This window comes from Anolis carolinensis, chromosome 1, assembly GCF_035594765.1.
Source record: "Anolis carolinensis isolate JA03-04 chromosome 1, rAnoCar3.1.pri, whole genome shotgun sequence".
Lineage (NCBI taxonomy): Eukaryota > Metazoa > Chordata > Lepidosauria > Squamata > Dactyloidae > Anolis > Anolis carolinensis.
The window spans coordinates 323,312,604-323,334,297 of record NC_085841.1 but is presented as its reverse complement, the minus strand read 5'-3'; the positions used below and the strand labels follow the sequence as shown (position 1 = coordinate 323,334,297).

The 21,694-nt window shown below is 39.3% G+C and overlaps 1 protein-coding gene across 3 annotated transcripts in view; it reads right to left on the bottom strand.

Annotated features, from left to right (window-relative positions):
- The window catches only part of g2e3 (G2/M-phase specific E3 ubiquitin protein ligase), a 37,392-nt gene extending 16,588 nt beyond the window's left edge, over positions 1 to 20,804 (bottom strand). Inside the window, exons 1-5 of one of the 3 annotated variants that reach the window (XM_008102909.3) lie at positions 20,702 to 20,804; positions 9,134 to 9,189; positions 7,546 to 7,643; positions 2,480 to 2,581; positions 1,084 to 1,208 (exon numbers count right to left, since the gene is read on the bottom strand). In XM_008102909.3, the coding sequence (XP_008101116.3) occupies positions 1,084 to 1,208; positions 2,480 to 2,581; positions 7,546 to 7,643; positions 9,134 to 9,189; positions 20,702 to 20,775 (455 nt within the window). In that variant the 5' untranslated portion in view covers positions 20,776 to 20,804. Of the gene's footprint in view, positions 1 to 1,083; positions 1,209 to 2,479; positions 2,582 to 7,545; positions 7,644 to 9,133; positions 9,190 to 9,473; positions 9,700 to 20,701 lie in introns of those variants that run through there. The other 2 variants (XM_062968239.1, XM_062968238.1) reach the window with 2 other exon arrangements.
- Positions 20,805 to 21,694: the final 890 nt, after the last annotated feature.

The following is a 21,694-nucleotide window of genomic DNA, read 5'->3' as shown; positions in this document are numbered from 1 at the left end:
ACTTCAAACCCCACCGATGATGGACCAAGACCAAACTTGGCACACAGAGGCCCCATAACTAATACAACATATTGGACAAGTTTGGGGGAAAGGGAGTTATAGTTCACCTGCATCCAGAAAAACAGTGGCCCCCACCGACAATGGACCAGGACCAACTGAACATACTGCAGGGGTCTGTGGGAATGGGCCTTGCTTTTTGGAGTTGTAGTTCACCTGCATCCAAAGAGCACTGAACCCGGCCAATGATGGATCTGGACCAAACTTAGCACACAGACTCAACATAGCCTGCTGTGGATACTGACAGATGTTTTGGGACAATTGCCCCTGGAATCTGGGAGTTGTAGCAGTTCACCCCCATCCAGAGAGCACTGCAGCCAGGCGATGACAGATCAGCACCACACTTGATGCACAGACCCAAAATGGCCAACTCTGAATATTGGCAGGGTTTGGGGAGGATTGACCCATGATTCTAGGAATTGTAGTTCACCCACTCCAAACTGAGAATACCCAACAATCAAAGACAAATAATGCCTTTTCAAATAACCCGGGTTCCCAAGCTAGTTTTTAATAAACAAAGTTTAACAGGCAGGCATGTAGCCGCGGGGGGCGGGGGCAGCTTGAGGGGCTTCAGCCCCCCTGAAATCCTCAGGGTGGTCCGCGAGAAGGCCTTACTGGTACATTTTGTTAATGAAAGTAAATAAATAACATTTATTATTTAAAGTGTTATGTTTATTCATATCATGATCTGATCACCATGCTCAATATATTCCAAATGCATGGGGGTATTGGGATAAACAATACAAAAGTTTGCTAGGTTAGATCCTCTCTCACTCAGACTCACCCTCCCCCCCCCTAACAAAATCCTGGCTACAGGCCTGTTAACAGGTAAAACACAGGAAATCTAGGAAAGTAGCTGAAGAGGCTGCAGCCTATAAAAACATAAGGCAAATAAAACTTTTTAATCTTTAAGGTGCCACTGGATTCTTCATCCCTTCTGCTGAAGCAAACTACACAGCTGTAGTGTACAATTCAGAAATTAAATTAATTCACATAATTCTACTGAAAGAGATTTAAAAACCTTACGGGAAAGAACCCCTGAACTGGAAGATGCATCCTTTCTCAGTACCACAGGGCAAATGATAGCTTCGTTTGCATCTGGATGCCACACAACCAATTGAAGCACCTTTTTTCTTACAGATACTGCATTTCTAAAAAGAAAATAATAAACACATTAGCCTAAAGCAGCTCAGCAACCTTCTGATCTACCGTGTTTTGTTTTAAATTAAAAACTAATTTCAATGCATACATTAAGGTCTGTAATCATTTCCAGATTCAGAAACAAGATACAGTTAGTTTACATACAAGCTTACATGGAGGGAAAAGCATATTGGGTTGAACTGTAAAGTAATGATCTAAATAAAACTGGACCTTATTTTTTATTATCAAGATAAAATAGATGGGAAAAAAACCACCCACTTATCCCATCAGGTTTCTGTGTTGCCTGCAATGGATTCCACTGTTAGCCAGCAGAATTCCAGAGGTTCATTTGACCCTTGATTCCTACATTTTTTAATTACAAATCTTTGTTGTAACAGCAACATTAAGATAGCTTTGATAGATTTGAAATACCCAACAATTTTGCACATGACACCCACCATACATGTTTAGTATTTCTGTGATGGATGGTAGAAGTGTACAGTTGTGGGAGGTTTTGAATTTGGGATTTGGAGGCAATGTTGTACAGCTGCCCCATCCCTTCCTGGCAAACCAAGAAGGCAGGCTACTATCATTTACTCAGATAAACTTTTAAAACAGAAAGGTTTTAAAGAAACAGGCTGAGCACTGCTGTGTTGATTTAACAGAAATGTTTTAAGATCTTTCATTTTTTAAAATAGCGTTCTTTTTTACAAAGGTAAATATTGTTTTATTATTATTAAAATCCTTTAATTCTATTTTTATATTTACTTTTGTATGCTATTTACTAACGTCACTGGAAGTGTTCATATGGACTCTCAAACCATGAGCCATTTTGGGAGAAACAACAGCCAGTTCTAGCATTTCAAAGTCGGATTCATTTATCTTGTCTTACACATGCACACACACGCGCGCGCACACACACACACACACACATATATATGAGTGTGTGCTAGTCCCACTGATCAGATGGAAGATGTGTTTTTGTTCTTTTCACTTCAAGCAACAAAAGAAAAATGCTAAATTCATTGTTTACTGCACATGTACTTTTGATGTTCTGGAACTGTTCTCTCACCCAAAATATTACATCAAATTTATGGATCAATTATACATAAATTTCTTAATTCAATGTTACAAATACCTTCCTTGATGATGAAACCCTGCAAACTTTAAAAGAAAGCATTAGCTAACTGCAATACAGTTATAATATCAATTAGCACAATGCTTTAGCATATCTGGGGCCACACCCCTCTGATCAAACAAGCTATGTGAGATATATCCTTACCAGCCTTGCAGCTCGGTTAACTTCTTTCAGGATGTCTTCAGGTAAAAACCCATAAAAACCTTCCTCATCTTCACCTCTCTGCCAAATCCCACTAGACATTAACTATGATGGGAAAAAAGCTATATTGACACAAACATCCTTCTATCAGCTGTTCATGACAGAAAACATGTTATTCAATCACTGCAGAGTTTTGCATGCACTAACATATTGTGGATAAATCCAATGAACTGACAGTTACAATGTGCTTAAAAACTGAATTGTATCTGGTCATCTATAATAATAATAATAATAAAAAACTTTATTTATACCCCGCCACCATCTCCCCAATGGGGACTCGGGGCGGCTTACATGGGGCCATGCCCAGAACAATACAATATAACAAAATATAATAGAACAACAAATCATAGCACATTAAACAACACAATAAAAGAAAATATACACTACATTAAACAAGATCAAAGAACAATAAAACCAAGGGCAGGCCACATGAACTCTAGATTAAAACTCGAGGTGAGAAAGGAAGTAGGAGTAAAAACCACAGAGGACAGGATCATAAAGTGGTGGTGCGATCTGGAGGACAAATATTGAAGGAGAGCAGCAAAAGGGATGTATGTAGTGATTACTTTCCAAAGGCACAACGGAAGAGCCATGTTTTCAGGTCTTTTTTAAAGGCTGCTAGTGTGGGGGCTTGCCTAATCTCACCGGGCAGTGAGTTCCACAATGGGGGGGCCACAGCAGAGAAGGCCCTCTCCCTTGTTCCCACAAGGCGGGCCTGAGATATTGGCAGTGATGACAGGAGAGCCTCCCCTGACGATCGAAGGGATCGGGCAGGTTTATGATAAGAGATACGGTCACGAAGGTAGGTGGGTCCCAAACCGTTTAGGGCTTTATAAATGATGGTCTGCACCTTGAATTAGGACCGGAAAATAAACGGTAGCCAGTGGAGCTCCTTGAACAAGGGAGTGGATCTCTCCCTGTAACTCGCCCCAGTTATTAGTCTGGCCGCCGACCGCAATCTATCCCATTGCTCTTTTGCACTATGACCACATCTTTTTTAAAAATATAATCTTTATTAATTTTTTTAAAAAATATATATTAATAAAAGAAAATTTAAGGAAAAGAAAAAGAAAAGTGGGAAAGAGAGAAGTAGAAAGAATGAGAGAGGAGGAAAGAAAGAGAAAAGTACAATAAGATATAGAGACAGAGGAAAGATTAGAGAAAGGAGGCGGGAGGGAAGGTAAGCAGATCAATAGATGATTAAGACAATCATAAACATTAGATGGTAAGTTAAAAGATTCGTGACTTCCTGGTATCTTCTTGAGGTCTTTTCCTTTTCTTTCCTTTTTGCTATTTCTCTTCCTTTCTCCTCTCTCCCTCCTTTCTTCCTAATCTTCTTTTTCTATTACCATCTATTGCACTATGACCACATCTTGTGCCCAATTAGAAATGTAAGGCTAGAGTAATGCAATCATTTTTGAATGACTCTACCACTACTATTTAATTGCCTGGATTACTGAACAAGCGTTCCTATTAGGATCAAACGAGGAAACTGCTAAAAGTATGGAAGGCTTCAACTTTTGTTTCTCATTCAACTCCTATATCATTTTCTTCTGTACCAAAGGGAACTACTTGAAAAACTTGGTTATGGAACTGTTGTTCACTTGAGATGAACTGGGATTTAACAATAAACGAGTTCAGAATAATTCTATGATTACATGACACTTGCAGCCTGTTTTTGTGGATATTGTGTCACAAGCAATTCCCAACTAATTCAGCTGCAGCTCACTGAAAAACTACTGTGACTAATGAAAATAAAGTAATACTCAAGTTTAGCACCTGCCTATTCATTTACTTTTGAATCATGTTTGTTATTAGAAAACACCTGCTCGCTTTGTTAACATGGGATTGGGGGGTGGGGGCTCTGTGATGCAAGGATGGACAACAACAGGTTTCCTTTGTTAACAAGCCACAATCACAAACAAATTTTTATTTTACAGTACTTTGTTTTAAGAAATGAATACAACACAGCAAACATATCTGCAAACTCAGTAGCCATGGTTTCACTTACCCATGCTCCAAAACACAACCCTGCCCCACGGTAGATGCAGATCACAAGTGTCTGTGGTCTGCATCTGCCGTGCAGAATTAATGCGGTTTGATGCCATTTTAACTGCCATGGAATCTTGGGATGTGTCATTTGCTGAGGTATATCAATTACAATAGTAATGGTTTTTTACAACATGATAGTAATAGACATATATAGTGGACATATCTGTTGTATACACAAAGTCTTATAATAATGACTGCCCTCTGAAAAGAGGAATGTATGATCATTCAATAAGAATCCCAAGTAAGTAACCATATATACTTTACAAGAAGGCTTCTCCTTGAGGGCACAGAGTCCTTACTCTCTTGTAAGAAGAAGTTTGTAAATCCCAAAATCTATAAATAGATAATTCTCTACTGATACTGATATATGGAGCTTCTGCTTTCTGGAGGATTTCCACATAGAGAATTTCCAATTTTGGAAATGTATGACAAATTGGCCCTTCTTACAAGACTCATTAGTCGAAGACTTATTAATTGATTGGATTCTAAGTGGAGTAGCACAAGAACCATGGGCTACTTGACTAACAAGTATGTGCACTTTCTGTAAACCATTTTTTTCAACATTGGTGCAATCAAAAACACTGGCAAAGACAGACATAGACACTTGACAGGCCAACAAAAGAACAAGATAAAATGATGACTGTGTATATAGATTCAGAAGAAAAAGCAGATGGAAACGGAAGAGAAGAATGGAAAAAGGAAATGAATAGAAAAATTGAAATTTTAAACAATGCCTTTGAAACTGCAAACAGCCAACTGGATAAATTACAAGACATATCAAGCACTATAGACATACTACATTACAAATTTGGAACCTTAATAAAGAATAAATCAACTGGAGAGGTATCAAAGCTGGATTATCTTCAGTCAAAAGATCTGTATACAAGATAATATATAGCTAAAATAACAACCAGTTCATTTACTAAGGTCCTTACTCAGATGGAGAGGTGTCTATGAAAATGTTCAAAATCTGAGAAAGATATGGACTGAAGTTGCAGAACATGAAAAACAGGAACCAGAGGTAGAGAAAGAACTGTGCCAGATACTGGAGACAAATTTTGAATGGGCCAGCATGAACAAAACCTTGAAAAAGAGAAGTTGGAGAGTAATCTGGGAAAGTCTTTAAAATATTATCATACTGAGTGATTATGGTTAGACCAGAAGAGTTTTTGAAATGGCCAAATTTAATAAATTAAATTGGGCTTCAATATTTGAGGCATGGAAAGTTTGGCTTTTAATCAAATAAATATATATAAAAACCATGAAATTTTGAACTCAAGAGTTGTGGATGGAAAATATTATTACTATTAATATTGTGTGTGTGTGTATACAGTGTGTATGTAATTATTTTGTACTAAGCACCCACCCAAAATTTAAGAAATTTTGTGAAATGACATTAACTAATAAGATTGAGATGGATATTAAAAAAAGATTGTTTATATAGAATTATATAAATCTGATGTAATACAAAAAGAGAGAAAGCATGATAATATTAAAATGATACAAATACTAACCTACTAAATGAAAATTGTGTAATTTTCTTCGTCGTTAATAATAATAAATAACTTAAGAAAAGAATTAAGAGAAACAATCTGCTATGAAACATCAAGATAAATTTCCATTGAAGAACTGGAAAAGGAGATATGAAGATCATGAGATAATGTGAGAAGACACAAGGAGATACATTAACGGACTAAAAATTAAAATGGTTAGTCTCTTCAATATTTTATGAAATAGAGAAGACCGAATTGTAGTAATGAGAATTTTGTAAAATAACTTCCAATACCCCAGTTATTCCCACCCTCTGTTTTCTCCTTGCAACATATTAGATATGTGTAAAGATGCAACTAACTAATAATATTTTCCCTTATTTTTTTTTCTTTTTCCTTCTCTTTTTCCCTCACCCCCCACACTCCCAGTAAATGTTTAATAAAAAATATTGGGGGGGGGGGGAATACTTGGCAGGCCATGGATTTAAGATGGCAGTGTGATCTTCCTCTTGTACACTCCCCTCTACTGTGAAGGGTCAAAGAGCTAATCTAATAATGACCATTTAATGCAGTTTGAACGTAGCTTCAAAGTGAGGCAGCCAAACAATGAACTCCCCACAAAAGCACCTGAAAGCTCCAAATGCATCAGTGCCCTGTGGTTTATGCATCAGTGTTCTGTGGTTTGTGAACCCATGATCCAGGGCAGTGCTTGCTTTTTATTTATTTGCTCTTCCCGAGGCTTGGTTTCTGCGCTGCTGTCTCTTCCTCGAGCTCTGAAGGCCTCCATCCCTTGGTACCATCCCTTCCTCCCTCTTCCTTCCTTCCTTTCTCTCTCCCTGCTTTCCTCCTTCCTTATTTGCTCCTTTCCTTCCTTTCTCGTTTCCCTCCCTTCCTCTCCCTCCTTCCCTTTCTTCCTTGCCTCCCTCTTCCTTTCTTTTTTTCTCTCCCTCCTTCCTTGCTCCTTCCTTTCTTTCCTTCTCTTCCCCCTCTCTCCCTTCCTCTCAGTCCCATCTCTTCCCTCCCTCGCTTCCCTCCCTCCTTTCTGCTTCCTTGAGCAATGTTAGTTCCAGTATTACCCAACTTGTAAAGAAGCAAGCTAAAAATCATATTGATGCAAACAGAATGTAATTTTCCATTTAAAATGTTCTTTTTAATATTATAGTATAGTAGTTCATCTTACTAGTTCATCTTACTATAGTAGTTCATCTTACTAGTAATTCATCTTACTATTAAGTTTAACAAGTATGTCAAACGTTTTGATTAAAGTTTATTTTTAGATTAACACAGTTTATTATTCTTGAACCTTGTGGTCCCTGCTAACAACAAAAAATTAAAGTGGTCAAAAAAAAGGTTGGGAACCACTGTTTTAAGGGCATACAGTGGGAGATCTTTGATGTTTTCTACTTCTGAAAAGTAATTAGCTCTCACAATTTAGCAGATTAATAGAAAATGAAAGAAAACACTTACCACACAATAATAATGAACAGTAAGATTATAGTCCTCATAAGTCCTTTTTTCCCCATATTTTTCAGGACAGTTATCAGTCCGTTGACAGAGTTCACAAGCTAAAATTGAAAAACAATTTAAGACACATTTACTATAAAGTATCATTTTGAGGGATGCTGATTAGAACAAGCAGAACTACAAAATGTCACATGGAGATACACTACATACATGTTACAGATTAAGGGTGGGCAGCTTTAGTGAGTTTAGAGGTCATTTCCAATTCACCTGACTTTTAAAGATGATTACCTCAGTCATATATTGAGTTGCAACTATTTTCATCATCATAGTAGAAGTACCTGCCAGGTGCAATGAAGTTAGTTGTTATTGACTGTATTTCTGCATAGACATTTTTAGACATTCTTGTCTAAAAATAGGATGCAGGTGCATTGGTGGATAACATATGTGGAAATTGTCATTATTCAAACAAGATGACAACACGTGTCTTCCCTTTGCAGCATACAAAAAGCAATTGGACCACATGAGAAGGGGAATTAGGGACAGCTTTATGGAAACATTGCTTAACCAACTAATATAATTAATGAATTAAAACACAAAAATGTTTCACATTTTAGGGGAATAGGTTTAAACTATTTCAGTTACTTTTGTTTCAGTACTTAAAGAAAACTGTATTTAGTGGAGGATGTAAGCAAGATCAAATTAGACTGAGAAAGCAACTTAATAGAGCAGAGGTTTCCAAACAGTATGTCGCAGCACTTTAAATATGTCAGCTGCAGTGTGTTGTGCAAAAGAAACAAACATCTGAGACGATGTGAAAGAAGAAATAAATCATATATTTTTTGGAATATAATTGAAAGGCTTTCATGAGATCTGTTGTGTCCCCATAGATTTTGTTATTACAATTTATGTATGTGTCTATATCTCTTATGAGGGGATGTTTTAAGCTGTGATTTGCAAATAAAATTGAATAACTGTATTGTGAAATAATGCATGTCTAAAATATGTGTCACCAACATGAAATGTTTGGAAAGTTTTGATATAGAAGATTAAATGCCCAGCATTAGACATATCAGATTCTGCAACCACTTCTTTATAGAAGTGCAGAATTCATATCAGATTCTGCAACCACTTCATTAAACAGACTGGCTGTTTAATGACTAATTGAGATTGACAATTTTTATTTGGTAACTATAAAACATTCTTAAACATTTTTTACCTATTCACTAATGAAAACATATATGTAATTTATTTCATGGCATTACTCTCCACAGAATTTATGCCAATGGACTAATTTATCTCACATTTCTGGAAGAAACTAAGGTAACTCTCTTGCCCTGCTAACTGTTAATAACTACTACAATAATTATCACAGTACTTGATCCCAATATGTACAATAGAGCCAGTATAATATTCGCACCATCAATATGTACAGGACTTGGGGAACAAAGTTTGATGGCATGAGAAGAACATCAATTCTCTGAAGTTATCACATCAACCTGAACAGGTAAAATGCACAACTATTAAATAAGGAGAATTTCAAACTGTCTGATAATTTTAAACTAAATTATCAAATGTTGTAAAAACTACTTACGCAGATCCTGAATGCAGATTTTAACATTATCACCCATCTTAGTGCTTTCTTTCCAACTGTGCAATATATAAAGGGAAAAACAATTGCAAAAAATGTTATTACTTTAGCAAATTACTTACTGCTCTTACAGACGAAAGTCAAAAACAATCAGGACAAAAATACTATGTTAAGTATTCACAATATCTCCCTCCATTGCGATACTAAATCTGGTATTAGATTTTGTACTTAAATTATTTGATCCTTGAGGTTTTTCCATTTCACTTACAGCTTTAATTTACTAGTAGAAATAAATAATTTTATTCTTCTTCAGAATAAAAGAGAAATTTAGAAAAGTAAATACATTATCTCTGTGATGGTACAAAATTATCCAGAAGAAAATATGCTCCTAGTGTCCCTGTTGTTAGTAATTTTGTCCCTGTGAATTAGCGGAGAGCCCTGCCTCAAGCCTTCATCCAGAGAAGTAGATGATAACAGACAAGAGAAGAAAACAAAAAAGAAAGAGAGAAAGGGAAGGAGGGGTAGGGGAGGGGATGAGAAGGGAGCTAAGTGTACTGTATCAACTGAACAGGTTAGCAGTAGATAAGAGAATAAGTCACAAAGGCTGTTACATCAGGATCATTAGCTCACAAAGACTGTTGTCCTAGGCTAGAACAGTAACAGTTTTCCTATGGCAATAAGTATAAACTACTGCTCTGCTTTCTTTAAAAATATCTCATTCTGTATTCAAATTCAGTTCAATGTCTTCACCACTCCAACCTCAATCTTAAGCAGAACAGTTAGATTTCCACAATAATGCAGAACAGTTAGATTTCCACAATAATGACATTGCCACAATAATGACAGGGGCCGGGCTGTGGCGCAGCTGTTGAGCAGCTGCCTTAAATCACTCTGACCATGAGGTCATGAGTTCGAGGCCAGCCCGTGGCGGGGTGAGCACCCGTCAATTAAAAATAAAAAATAGCCCCTGCTCGTTGCTGACCTAGCAACCCGAAAGATAGTTGCATCTATCAAGTAGGAGATAAGGTACCACTAAAGTGGGGAGGCAAGATTAACTAATTTACGACCTGGAATGAGGAAGTGCCGTCAGTGTGGATGATGAAGCAGCTGCTCCCCCCTGTGGCCAGAATCGAACATGCCCTCAGAAGAAGGTTAACTTGCCTCTGCGTGTGTCTCTCAGTCTCTGTTTGATGTGTTTATGGGCATTGAATGTTTGCCCTATGTGTGTTATAATGTGATCCGCCCTGAGTCCCCTTCGGGGTGAGAAGGGCGGAATATAAATACTGTAAATAAATAAATAAATGAATCCCTTAGCAATTCATACGTCTGATATTATCATGGAAATGGAGTGTAACCCAGAAGAAAATAATTGAAACTACAGTAGTGTCTCACTTATCCAAGCTAAACGGGCCGGCAGAAGCTTGGATAAGCGAATATCTTGGATAGTGAGGGATTAAGGAAAAGCCTATTAAACATCAAATTAGGTTATGATTTTACAAATTAAGCACCAAAACATCATGTTATACAACAAATTTGACAGAAAAAGTAGTTCAATACACAATAATGTTATGTTGTAATTACTGTATTTATGAATTTGGCACCAAAATATCACGATATATTGAAAACATTGACTATAAAAATGGCTTGGATTATCCAGAGGCTTGGATAAGCGAGGCTTGGATTAGTGAGACTCTACTGTACTTTGCTTATTATTTTCCACTCAAACACTGAAAGTCCAACAAGCAAAGATAGAAGAGTTTGGTTTGATCAGATTGGGATGGTACTAATTAATGTAGAACAATGTTTTGCTGCACTCTTATTCTGACAGTGTGGTGGGATTGATGGTTCATTTCTACTGGTTCCAGAATATGGTATATATGCACCAGTTCCAAGTAGCTGAAAACATATTTGGAATCTGGATGAGCCTCAGGCAAGATTTCTGCTTTGAAGAAAACTGTCAAGCACATTGGATCCAAGGTATGTTTTCTGTAAATGGGCTTTTTTCATGTATGAAAGCAGAGATCGAACTAAAAAGGCCAGCTGAAGAAAGAGACAGGTGAGTTTTTAAAGTTGCCTTTCTTTCATGCTACTCAGGATGACCTCAACATCAAAGGACACAGTAGTCATGGGAAATTGGAAGAAAGCACCACTCTCTTCTCTTGTTCTAGTGAAATAATTCTGTTCTGTTCACAGCGCCACTGAATCTAAATTGTACAATCATTTTAGGCTTTTCAGAAGTGGTGTAAGTCTCAGGCTTAAATACAATACCAGTGAAATCAGACCCCCCCCCCCTCCAAATATGAATATATAATATATTTGCCTTATCAGATGTGGCTCCATTGGAAAATACAGCCAGCCACATGGTCTTTTCTAATCGTTCTAAAAAGTAACCTTTTTATGAAATTCCTTGGAAATTCCCTGGAATGTGAACTTGTTATTGAACACAACTACCCCGATCCCTAATATAAGAGATATATAGTTTAACATGGAATGGAGTTATAGTTTTCCAAGGGCAAGGGGCCATAATTAATTGCAACAGCGCCCTTTCTCGGAACCCTCAACCCTTCCTAGACCAGCAGCCAACCCCATTTCCAAGTCCACTTCCCCTCTGCTTACACAGTTCGACTTAACCCTTTAATCTAAACTGGTTCAGATCAGAACATAGAGTTCCCCACCTCCAAGAATGGCCGGGCAACTGCAGGTCACATGGGTCTAAGTCCACCTGAGAGTCTCTTCTGATGATCCCCAGGTATCCCAGATGGTTGTACCGATCCCGATGCTGCATCAGTGTGAGTGTGTTTGTGTGTGGGGGGGGGGGGGCAGGGGCCCCCTTGGCTGGTGACAGGTATGCACCAGCAGTTGTCAACAGGACCGTGGCCCCGTAGGACGACTTTCTAGGCACATAAACTTCCAGCCTAACAAAATGAAACATAATTCCTATGATGCTACAATGTATCCACATCCATAGGCCTCATCAACACTTTTCTCTCAAACTCTATGTATCCTTTTTCCTTTCTCTCCTTTGAACATTACCATGTGCGCAGGGAAGAAAATAAGAACAAAGAGGAGGATCATAGAATCATAGAGATGGAAGAGATCTCACGGGCCATCCAGTCCAACCCCCTGCAAGAAGCAGGAAAATCTCATTCAAAGCACCCCCGACAGATAGCCATCCAGCCTCTGCTTAAAAGCCTCCAAAGAAGGAGCCTCCACTACTGTTCGGGGGAGAAAATTCCACTGCCGAACAGCTCTCACCGTGAGGAAATTCTTCCTGATGTTCAGATGGAATCTCCTTTCTTGTAGTTTGAAGCCATTGTTTTGCGTCCTAGTCTGCAGGGCAGCAGCAAACAAGCTTGCTCCCTCCTACCTATGACTTCCCCTCAAATATGTGTTCATGGCTATCATGTCTCCTCTCAGCCTTCTTTTCTTCAGGCTAAACATGCCCAGCACTTTAAGCCGCTCCTCATAGGGCTTGTTCTCCAGACACTTGATCATTTTAGTCGCCCTCCTCTGGACGTTTTCCAGCTTGTCAACATCTCCCCTCAACTGCGGTGCCCAGAATTGAACACAGGTGTGGTCTGACCAAGGCAGAATAGAGGGGTAGCATGACTTCCCTGGATCTAGACGCTATACCTCTATTTCTGCAAGCCAAAATCCCATTGGCTCTTTTCACCACCGCATCACATTGTAGGCTCATGTTCAACTTGTTGTCTACGAGGACTCCAAGGTCTTTTTCACATGTATTGCTGTAGAGCCAGGCGTCCCCCATTCTGCATCTTTGCATTTCATTTTTTCTGCCTAACTGAAGTATCTTGCATTTGTCCCTGTTGAACTTCATTTTGTAAGTTTCGGCCCATCTCTCTAATCCAGGGGTCCCCAAACTAAGGCCCGGGGGCTGGATGTGGTCCTCCAAGGTCATTTACCTGCCCACCGCCCTCAGTTTTAAAATATAACTAGCTTTGCCCGGCCACGCGTTGCTGTGGCTTATGAGAATCCTTTGTTGGCCAGGTGGAATAGCAGTGAATAGCCTTGCAGTCTCAAAGCCTGGCCATTTTCTGGAGTAGCTGGAGCTTTTTGTTGTATGAACGTAGAGGAAAGGATGAGGAGTTGTGCTGCCACGTTTAGTGTTTCTGAGATGTGTAGTTTTGTTGTTTTGTCCTAGGCAGAAATTTCATTACCCTTTTATATATATAGATATTTTTATATCATTTTAAATAATATAATATATTGTATATACATGTAATATTGATAATAATATTATAATGTTATACAATATAATACTAATAATAATACCATATAATAATAATAATTGTATATTACATATAATATTACAGTATAGTGGTATAGTTTAATATAGTAATATATAATGCTAATATTGTGCTATGATAATGATATAATATATTGCATGTACATACAGCTGCTCTGAGTCCCCTTCGGGGCGAGAAGGGCGGGATATAAATGTAGTAAATAAATGTAGTAAATGAATAAATAAATAATTTTAGACTTAGGCCCAAAGTCTGAAATGACTTGAAGGCTCACAACAATCCTAATTAACTTGACTATCTCATTGGCCAGTAGCAGGCCCACACTTTCTATTGAAATCCTGATAGGTTTATGTTGGTTAAAATTGTTTTCATTTTTAAATATTGTATTGTTCTTTCGTTGTTGTTATTGTTGCACTACAAATAAGACATGTGTAGTATGCATAGGAAATTGTATTTTTTTTCAAATGATAATTCGGCCCCCTCCACAGTCTGAAGAATTGTGGATTGGCCCTCTGCTTCAAAAGTTTGAGGACCCCTCCTCTAATCTGTCAAGATCATTTTGAATTATGCTCCTGTCTTCTGGAGTGTTAGCTATCCCTCCTAGTTTGGTGTCGTCTGCAAACTTGATGATCATGCCTTCTAACCCTTCGTCTAAGTCATTAATAAAGATGTTGAACAGAACCGGGCCCAGGACGGAACCCTGCGGCACTCCTTGTAACTTCTTTCCAAGATGAAGCCACCTAACCGTAGTTTTGCCTAGCCCACATTTCACTAGCTTGTTTGCCAGAAGGTCATGGGGGACCTTGTCGAAGGCTTTACTGAAATCCAGATAGGCTACATCCACGGCATTCCCCGTATCTACTTAGCTTGTAACTCTATCGAAAAATGACTTCTCCTATCCTCTTGTGCAGCCAAGAAATACCCCTGCTTCTCCCTTATTTCCAAGAAGTATGAATTTGTGCTGAAACCTCACTGGATACTTATTTTTTTATTATTTATGAAATATAATCAATAGAAGGCAAAATGCAATGAACTGTTTTAACTTCTGCTTGACTTGAGCAATATCAAATATTCCAAAGGCAAGTTTATATAATCACCCCTGAAACAATGTCCTTCCTGGCACCCAGCAGGAGTTCACCCGTTCGCCATCTGGAACTTCCACTCTGGGGACCCAGGCATGTACTATGATGACTCTAATGGCCCCAGTATGTCCAATAGACATTTTCTTGGACCTTATCATTTGTCTTCCCAGTGTGGGAAGACACCTGGGGACTTGACATTCATTGTCTCTGCATCCTAGACCTGATATCTGCATAATCTCATTATGCTCTCATCTGGACACTCATTGTCTCCCACATTCCATTGACCAAAACCCAGAAATGGGTGCAGATCTTGGCGATCTCCCTGCCCTGAGAAATGCTTCTGCTTGATGTTTGGAGGCTCCAGGGCTTCCTCGCCTGGCAGGGAGGGGATTCCCAGCTGCGTCATCACCCCGGGGCCAATCAGCGTGCGACTGGCTGGGCCTGCCCCTCAGCCAATCAGGGTACAGGAAAATGCTGGCTGGCTTGTCAGTGCTGGCCAATCAGGGGAATGGGAGGGAATTTCAAACCCTAGCCTTTGAAGCCATTTGTCTTGTTAGGCCTTCTGGACAAGCTACCCCATGCTATAGAATCAGAGTTAGAAAAAAACCCCATAGGCTATTAATGCAGAAAATTGGCAAAGCGTGAGTCTCCCAAGAACTCCCAATTTTCTTTGCTCCACAATTCCCCCTCCCAACCCAAGCAACATACTCTAAGGGTGTGTAAGGCATTTCCACCTAGTTTGGAGGCTCTCTGGGCTCACCAGGGGTCAAAAACAATGTTTGCATTTAAAAAAACAACAGATTGTCCTGAAAAGCAAGGGCACATTCTTCTACTACTCTGTGACCTACATGGGCCTATTTAAGATCAAGATAGGGTCTTTAAAAAAAGAAAAGAAGTGAACAAGAAAAAAAATTTGTTTACTTTTTGCTAAAAAAATCTCTTGTGGGCTTAAAATGACCCATTATGATCAAAAATGTAACAAAAATGACTCCATACTCCCTTGTGGCGCAGTGTGTTAAAGTGCTGAGCTACTGAACTTGCTGACCAAACGGTCACAGGTTTGAATCCGGGGAGCGGAGTGAGCGTCCACTGTTAGCTCCAGCTTCTGCCAACCTAGCAGTTCGAAAACATGCAAATGTGAGTAGATCAATAGGTACCGCTCCGGCAGGAAGGTAATGGCGCTACATGCAGTTATGCCGGCCACATGACCTGGGAGGTGTCTACGGACAACGCCAGCTCTTCAGCACAGAAATGGAGATGATCACCAATCCCCAGAGTCGGACATGACTGGACATAACGTCAGGGGAAACCTTTACCTTTACTCATATAGAAATCGTCCTTGTGTATAAGTCAAGAGCAGGCTTGGGGGCCAAAATTGTGAATTTTGATATAGCCTGTGGGTAGGTTGAGGATCATTCTGCAAAGAGGAGGAAGCACCAATGCTGTTGTAGGGGGCAGCTGCCCCCAGCCTCAGCAACATTTCTCCTCCTAGCCATTCAAAATGTTCAAAGCAACACTATGACATAGAGAGAAGAGTAAATCAATGTTTCTTTTTTGGCTCTTACTGTACGAACTAAGCCCTTTCCTTTTGCCACTCTTCTCAGAGAGGAGGATTGCTCCTTGTTTTGATAAGTGATGGTATTCACAGTGGGCCATGAATAAACTGACCCAGGTTTTTTGAACGGATTTTTGAGTACAATTTCTAGCCCCAAACATGAGTTAATAGGGTAATAATCTTAGTGAGAGCTGGTATAATGAAGAAGTTTGGCCCTCCAAGGTTTCCTAGGGTTCATGTGGGGCCCCAGTTTTCCATGGTTGCCCATCCATTCTTGAATCCTCTGATATCCTTTTTGAAGATGTCTAGAGGAAGAGATTCCACTACCTCCCAAATAGTTAAAGCAGAGCCCAAGCGACTCTAGTAGTTTACTCCCCTCACTGCCCACAAGAATGACTTGAAGCTTACAATGAATAAGTAGAAACTGTGAATCTGTATGTTTATTTTAAAAAATACAAAATAATTTGACTAATTATGAAAAATGAGTACTTCCAGTTTTTTGTGAAACTGGATCCTTGTCTTGGTAAGAAACCAATTTTTTAAATGAATCACATTAATTAGTAAAATAAAACAAGGCAGATTTCACCAGATAGCACTCTTTTATGACTATACGATTTTAAATTAGATGCTGTCATAGCTTCAGGCAAAACAATATGTGACCTGAAGTTCACACTTGTTATTGAAATCTGTGAAAAGAAATCTGTATAATGTATATTGTACTAAAATATTTTTGGAAAAGATACACAGCAAATAAGAAGCAAAACCTATCCTCTCTCAATATGTGTCTGACTTCAAAGTCGGCACTTCTATAAACAAAAGAGTGTTCAAAGCAGTCTGATTTAAATAAGATGTTCCAAATATTTTAAAAAAACAGTAGAAGGTGGCAGAATTTCAGATGCATGTTTTCCCTTCTGTTTAAAGGCAACAAAGACAGCCTGCATTTCAGTGGCTTTCACAGATGCCATTTCAGTTCATGGTATGTGCTTTGAATTTAAATATGAAAAGGTCCCAGGTTCACATTGTGGTTTGTGACAGCCTAATACCACCACTTGAAAGGAAACCACTGGGCTATTTGTTTAGCAAATCATATTCTGTTTTCAGTGGAAATGCTCACTGAGATGAACGGCGGCTCCCAGTGACAACAATAAACCCAAGCTCATTATGCTCAGCAAGTCTGAAAAAGATATAAACTTCCTAAATTTAGGAAGCATCTTGAAAGTATTATAGCCCAATAATTCAAACTAAACGTGTTTAGTAAGTCTCCCTGGATTCAAAGGACCTTTTTCTCTTAATGTGTTTGCTTTGGACTTATGGCTTTGGCAACACACCCAGAAGGAGACCCAAAACAGGAATCCCTTCCAGGAAAAGGGATGTATTTGAACTGTGATGCAGTTTAAAGAAATTTAGAAAATAAATCCAATGAATGGAACCCAACATGTGAACATGTATGGAGTAAACAAGTACTGTACTGCATTAAGCTAACTAAATTAGGTCATCCACTACTTTGAGAACTCATATGGTTGCTAAAATAAAAATGTCTGGAAATGTCCTTGGCTGTATTAACAAAATACTTGTTTATTAAACTACAGTATGCTGTTATGTGCCTTCAAGTAATTTCTTAAAGTACCTCCACACTGTAAAATTCATAGTTTGACAGAATTTTAACTGCCATGGCTCAAAGCTATGGAATTCTGAGTTATAGTTTTACAAGGTCTTTAGCCTTCTCTGCCAAAGAGTGCTGGTGCCTCACCAAACAGCAAATCCAAGGATTTCATATCAACCCATGGCAATTAAGTGGGGTCAAACTGCACTAATTCTACAGTGTAGATGTGCACTTAGTTACTTCCAGGTAAGTGTGCTCTACCAATGGGACTAAAGGAGATAAGCTCTGCATCTCTAACTCAGAGTAATTTCTGTTTCCCTAAAGATTCTTGTTTAAAGCTTCAATCTTAACCACAACTAGATTGGTTATATACTGCCATATAATGCAGTAAAGAACAATATAATGCAATTATACGCACCCCAATTTGGTTTTTGTTATATCCACTCATCTATACTGTAGAATGACTGCAGTTTGACACCATTTTAACTGCCGTGATTCAAGGAGAACTGTAGTGTTGCTGCCTCAGCAAACTACAATTATTAACTAAATAAACAGGTTACCTAATGGAGCGCCTTCTCCCATGCAATCCACCCCACATGTTTCAGTCTTTGGGGGGGGGGGGTCTGCTCCAGCCTGCCAAAACCCAACTGGCAACCACCATCCAGAAGACCTTTTCATTGGCCACCCCAAGGCTGTGGAACAACCTGCCGGTAGAGCTAAATCAACTATCGGAATTTAAGACAGCTTACCCAGACAGTCTTCAAACATAAACATAAATTTTAATGCATGATCTTTGTTTAGTCTCTGTGTTGTTTAATCTCTGTGTTTCATAGATATGTTTTGGTAGTAAATTTTATGGAGGTATGTTTTAGTGTACATATTTGTAGTGCTGTGTTTATATATTTTATTTATTTATATACCGCTTTCTCTTTCCATACGGAGACTCAAAGCGTCTCACAATCAAATTTGCTGACTGAAATGTCAGTGATTCGAATCTGGGGAGCGGAGTGGCAAGGTAACGGCGCCCCATGAATTCATGCCAGCCACATGACCTTGGAGGCTTCTACAGACAACACTGGCTCTTGGGCTTAGAAATGGAGATGAGCACTAACCCCCAGAGTCAGATACGACTAGACTTAATGTCAGGGGAAAACCTTTACCTATTACACTATAGTGTTATTATCACTATTATATGTATATATAATATATTATAAGCATAGCAAATGTTGTATTATATATTACTATATACAGTAGTCTCTCGCTTATCCAACGTAAACGGGCCGGCAGAATGTTGGATAAGTGAATATGTTGGATAATAAGGAGAGATTAAGGAAAAGGGTATTAAGCATCAAATTAGGTTATGATTTTACAAATTAAGCACCAAAACATCATGTTATACAACAAATTTGACAGAAAAAGTGGTTCAGTACACAGTAATGCTATGTAGTAATTACTGTATTTACGAATTTAGCACCAAAATATCACGATGTATTAAAACATTGACTACAAAAATGCGTTGGATAATCCAGAACGTTGGATAAGCGAGTGTTGGATAAGTGAGACTCTACTGTAATACTATACCACTATACTGAATATTATTATTATTACATGTAATATATAATATTATTATATATTATCATATTGTACTATATTATTATACCACAACATATATAATACACTGCCAGTATATTATGCTTTTAGTATTATATAATATATTGTACTATATCACAAGTAGTAATGTATATATGGAAAAACGCGACTAGTGGAGTGCCGCAGGGTTCTGTCCTGGTCCTGTTCAACATGTTTATTAATAACTTGGATGAAAGGTTAGAAGGCATGTTCATCAAGTTTGCAGATGACACCAAATTGGGAGGGATTGCTAATACTCCAGACTAATATTCCCGAAGACAGGATAATTCTAAACCATCTTGACAGGTTAGATATGGGCCAAAACTAACAAAATGAACTTCAACAGGGACAAATGCAAGATACTCCACTTAGGAAGAAAAAATGAAATGCAAAGATACAGAATGGGGGACACCTGACTTGACAGGAGTACGTGTGAAAAAGATCTTGGGAGTCCTCGTGGACAAGAAGTTAAACATGAGCTAACAATGTGATGCGGTTATGCCCGTGGGATTTTGGCCTGCATAAATAAGAGTTTAGTGTCTAGATCCAGAGATGTCATGCTACCCCTCTATTCTGCCTTGGTCAGATCACACCAGGAATACTGTGTCCAACTCTGGGCACCGTAGTTGAAAGGAGATGTTGACAAGCTGGAAAGTGTCCAGAGGAGGGCGATTAAAATGATCAAGTGTCTGGAGCACAAGCCCTATGAGGCACGGCATGTTTAGCTAGCAGAAGAGAAGGCTGAGAGGAGATATGATGTCCATGTATAAATATGTGAGGCGAAATCATAGGGAGGAGGGAACAAGCTTATTTTCTGCTTCCCTGGAGACTAGGACATAGGCTGTTAGGAATTGTGAGAGTTGAAGTCCAAAACACCTGGAGGGTCCAAGCTTGCCCATGCCTGATGTAGATGCACCATTCTAGATCGGTTTTGCGCACAGTTGAACCAAAGGAGAGAAACTCAACATAACTAACTAACTAACTAACTCTTTTGGACTACAACTCAGGGGCAACGCAGACTAGGGGGTTCTGGGTAGTGCAGTGGAGACCATGGAGCGTTTCTAGAAAGCTCTGACAGGAAAAACAACAAACCCTGAGTCTCTCACACGGAGAAGCGCCTGAGTGTTTTGGGGAGGCCCTTTCGTGAGGAAAGGAACTCACAGAAACAAAGCCTCACAGGCACACACCGCCACCCTTTGGCTATTGCTTCCCTCTGGGCCCAGTTCGGTCAATTTACACCAGGCATGGGCAAACTTAGGCCCTCCAGGTGTTTTGGACTTCAACTCCCACAATTCCTAACAGCCTCAGGTCCTTTCCCTTTCTCCCTCAGCCGCTTAAGCTGAGGCTGTTAGGAATTGTGGGAGTTAAAGTTCAAAACACCTGGAGGGGCCAAGTTTGCCCATGCCTGATTTACACGAACTCGCCTAATTCACTCACCCACTCGTTCGCTCGAACCACGCTCCGCAGCCGCCTGGTCCAAAATAACCGCCGAGGCATTCAAACCCCAACATCCGCTTACGTCACGAAGGAACACTGGGAAGAAGCCCCGCCCCCTGCTCAGAGCCCACCTATTGGATGCGGACGCTCGAGTGACGTTGCCTTTTAAAAAAGAAAAAAAAGGAAGAGTGGAACGTTTCTGGAGCATTGCTCCCGTTTGGAGGTTTTAGCATCTGCGCCTTTTGATGGTCAGTAAACTTCATTAGGCTTGGGTTGCTGTGAATTTTCCGAGCTGTATAGTCAGCCATGGGCAAACTTGTGCTCTGCAGGTATTTTGGACTGCAGCTCCCACAATTCCTAACAGCCTACCGTCTGGGTTGTTGTGATTTTTCCGGGCTGTATGGCCATGTTCCAGAAGCATTCTTTCCTGACGTTTCGCCTTAATCTATGGCAGGCATCCCCAGAGATTGTGAAGTCTGTTGGAAACTAGGCAAGTGCAGTTTATATATCTGTGGAAAGTCCAGGGTGGGAGAAAGAACTCTTGTCTGCTTGAAGCAAGTGTGAATGTTGCAGTTGGCCAGCCTGATTAGCATTTAATAGGCTTGCAGCTTCAAAGCCTGGCTCTTCCTGCCTGATGCAATCCTCTGTTGGGAGGTGTTAGCTATCTCTGATTGATTCATGTCTGAAATTCCTCTGTTTTCTGAGTTGTGTTCTTTATTTACTGTCCTGATTTTTTAAAATACTGGTCAAGGAACATGAAAGGCACTGCAGACTAACTTAACCAGAGGAGTCAGCCATAGCAGAGCACTTGATGAACCAATCTGGACACAGGATATTAGTTGAGAACACAGACATGCTGAACCACTCTAACAACCACCATGCCAGACTACACAAAGAAGACATTAAAATCCACAAGCATGTGGACAATTTCAACAGAAAGGAGGAAACCATGAAAATGAACACAATTTGGCTACCAGTATGTAATATAAACTC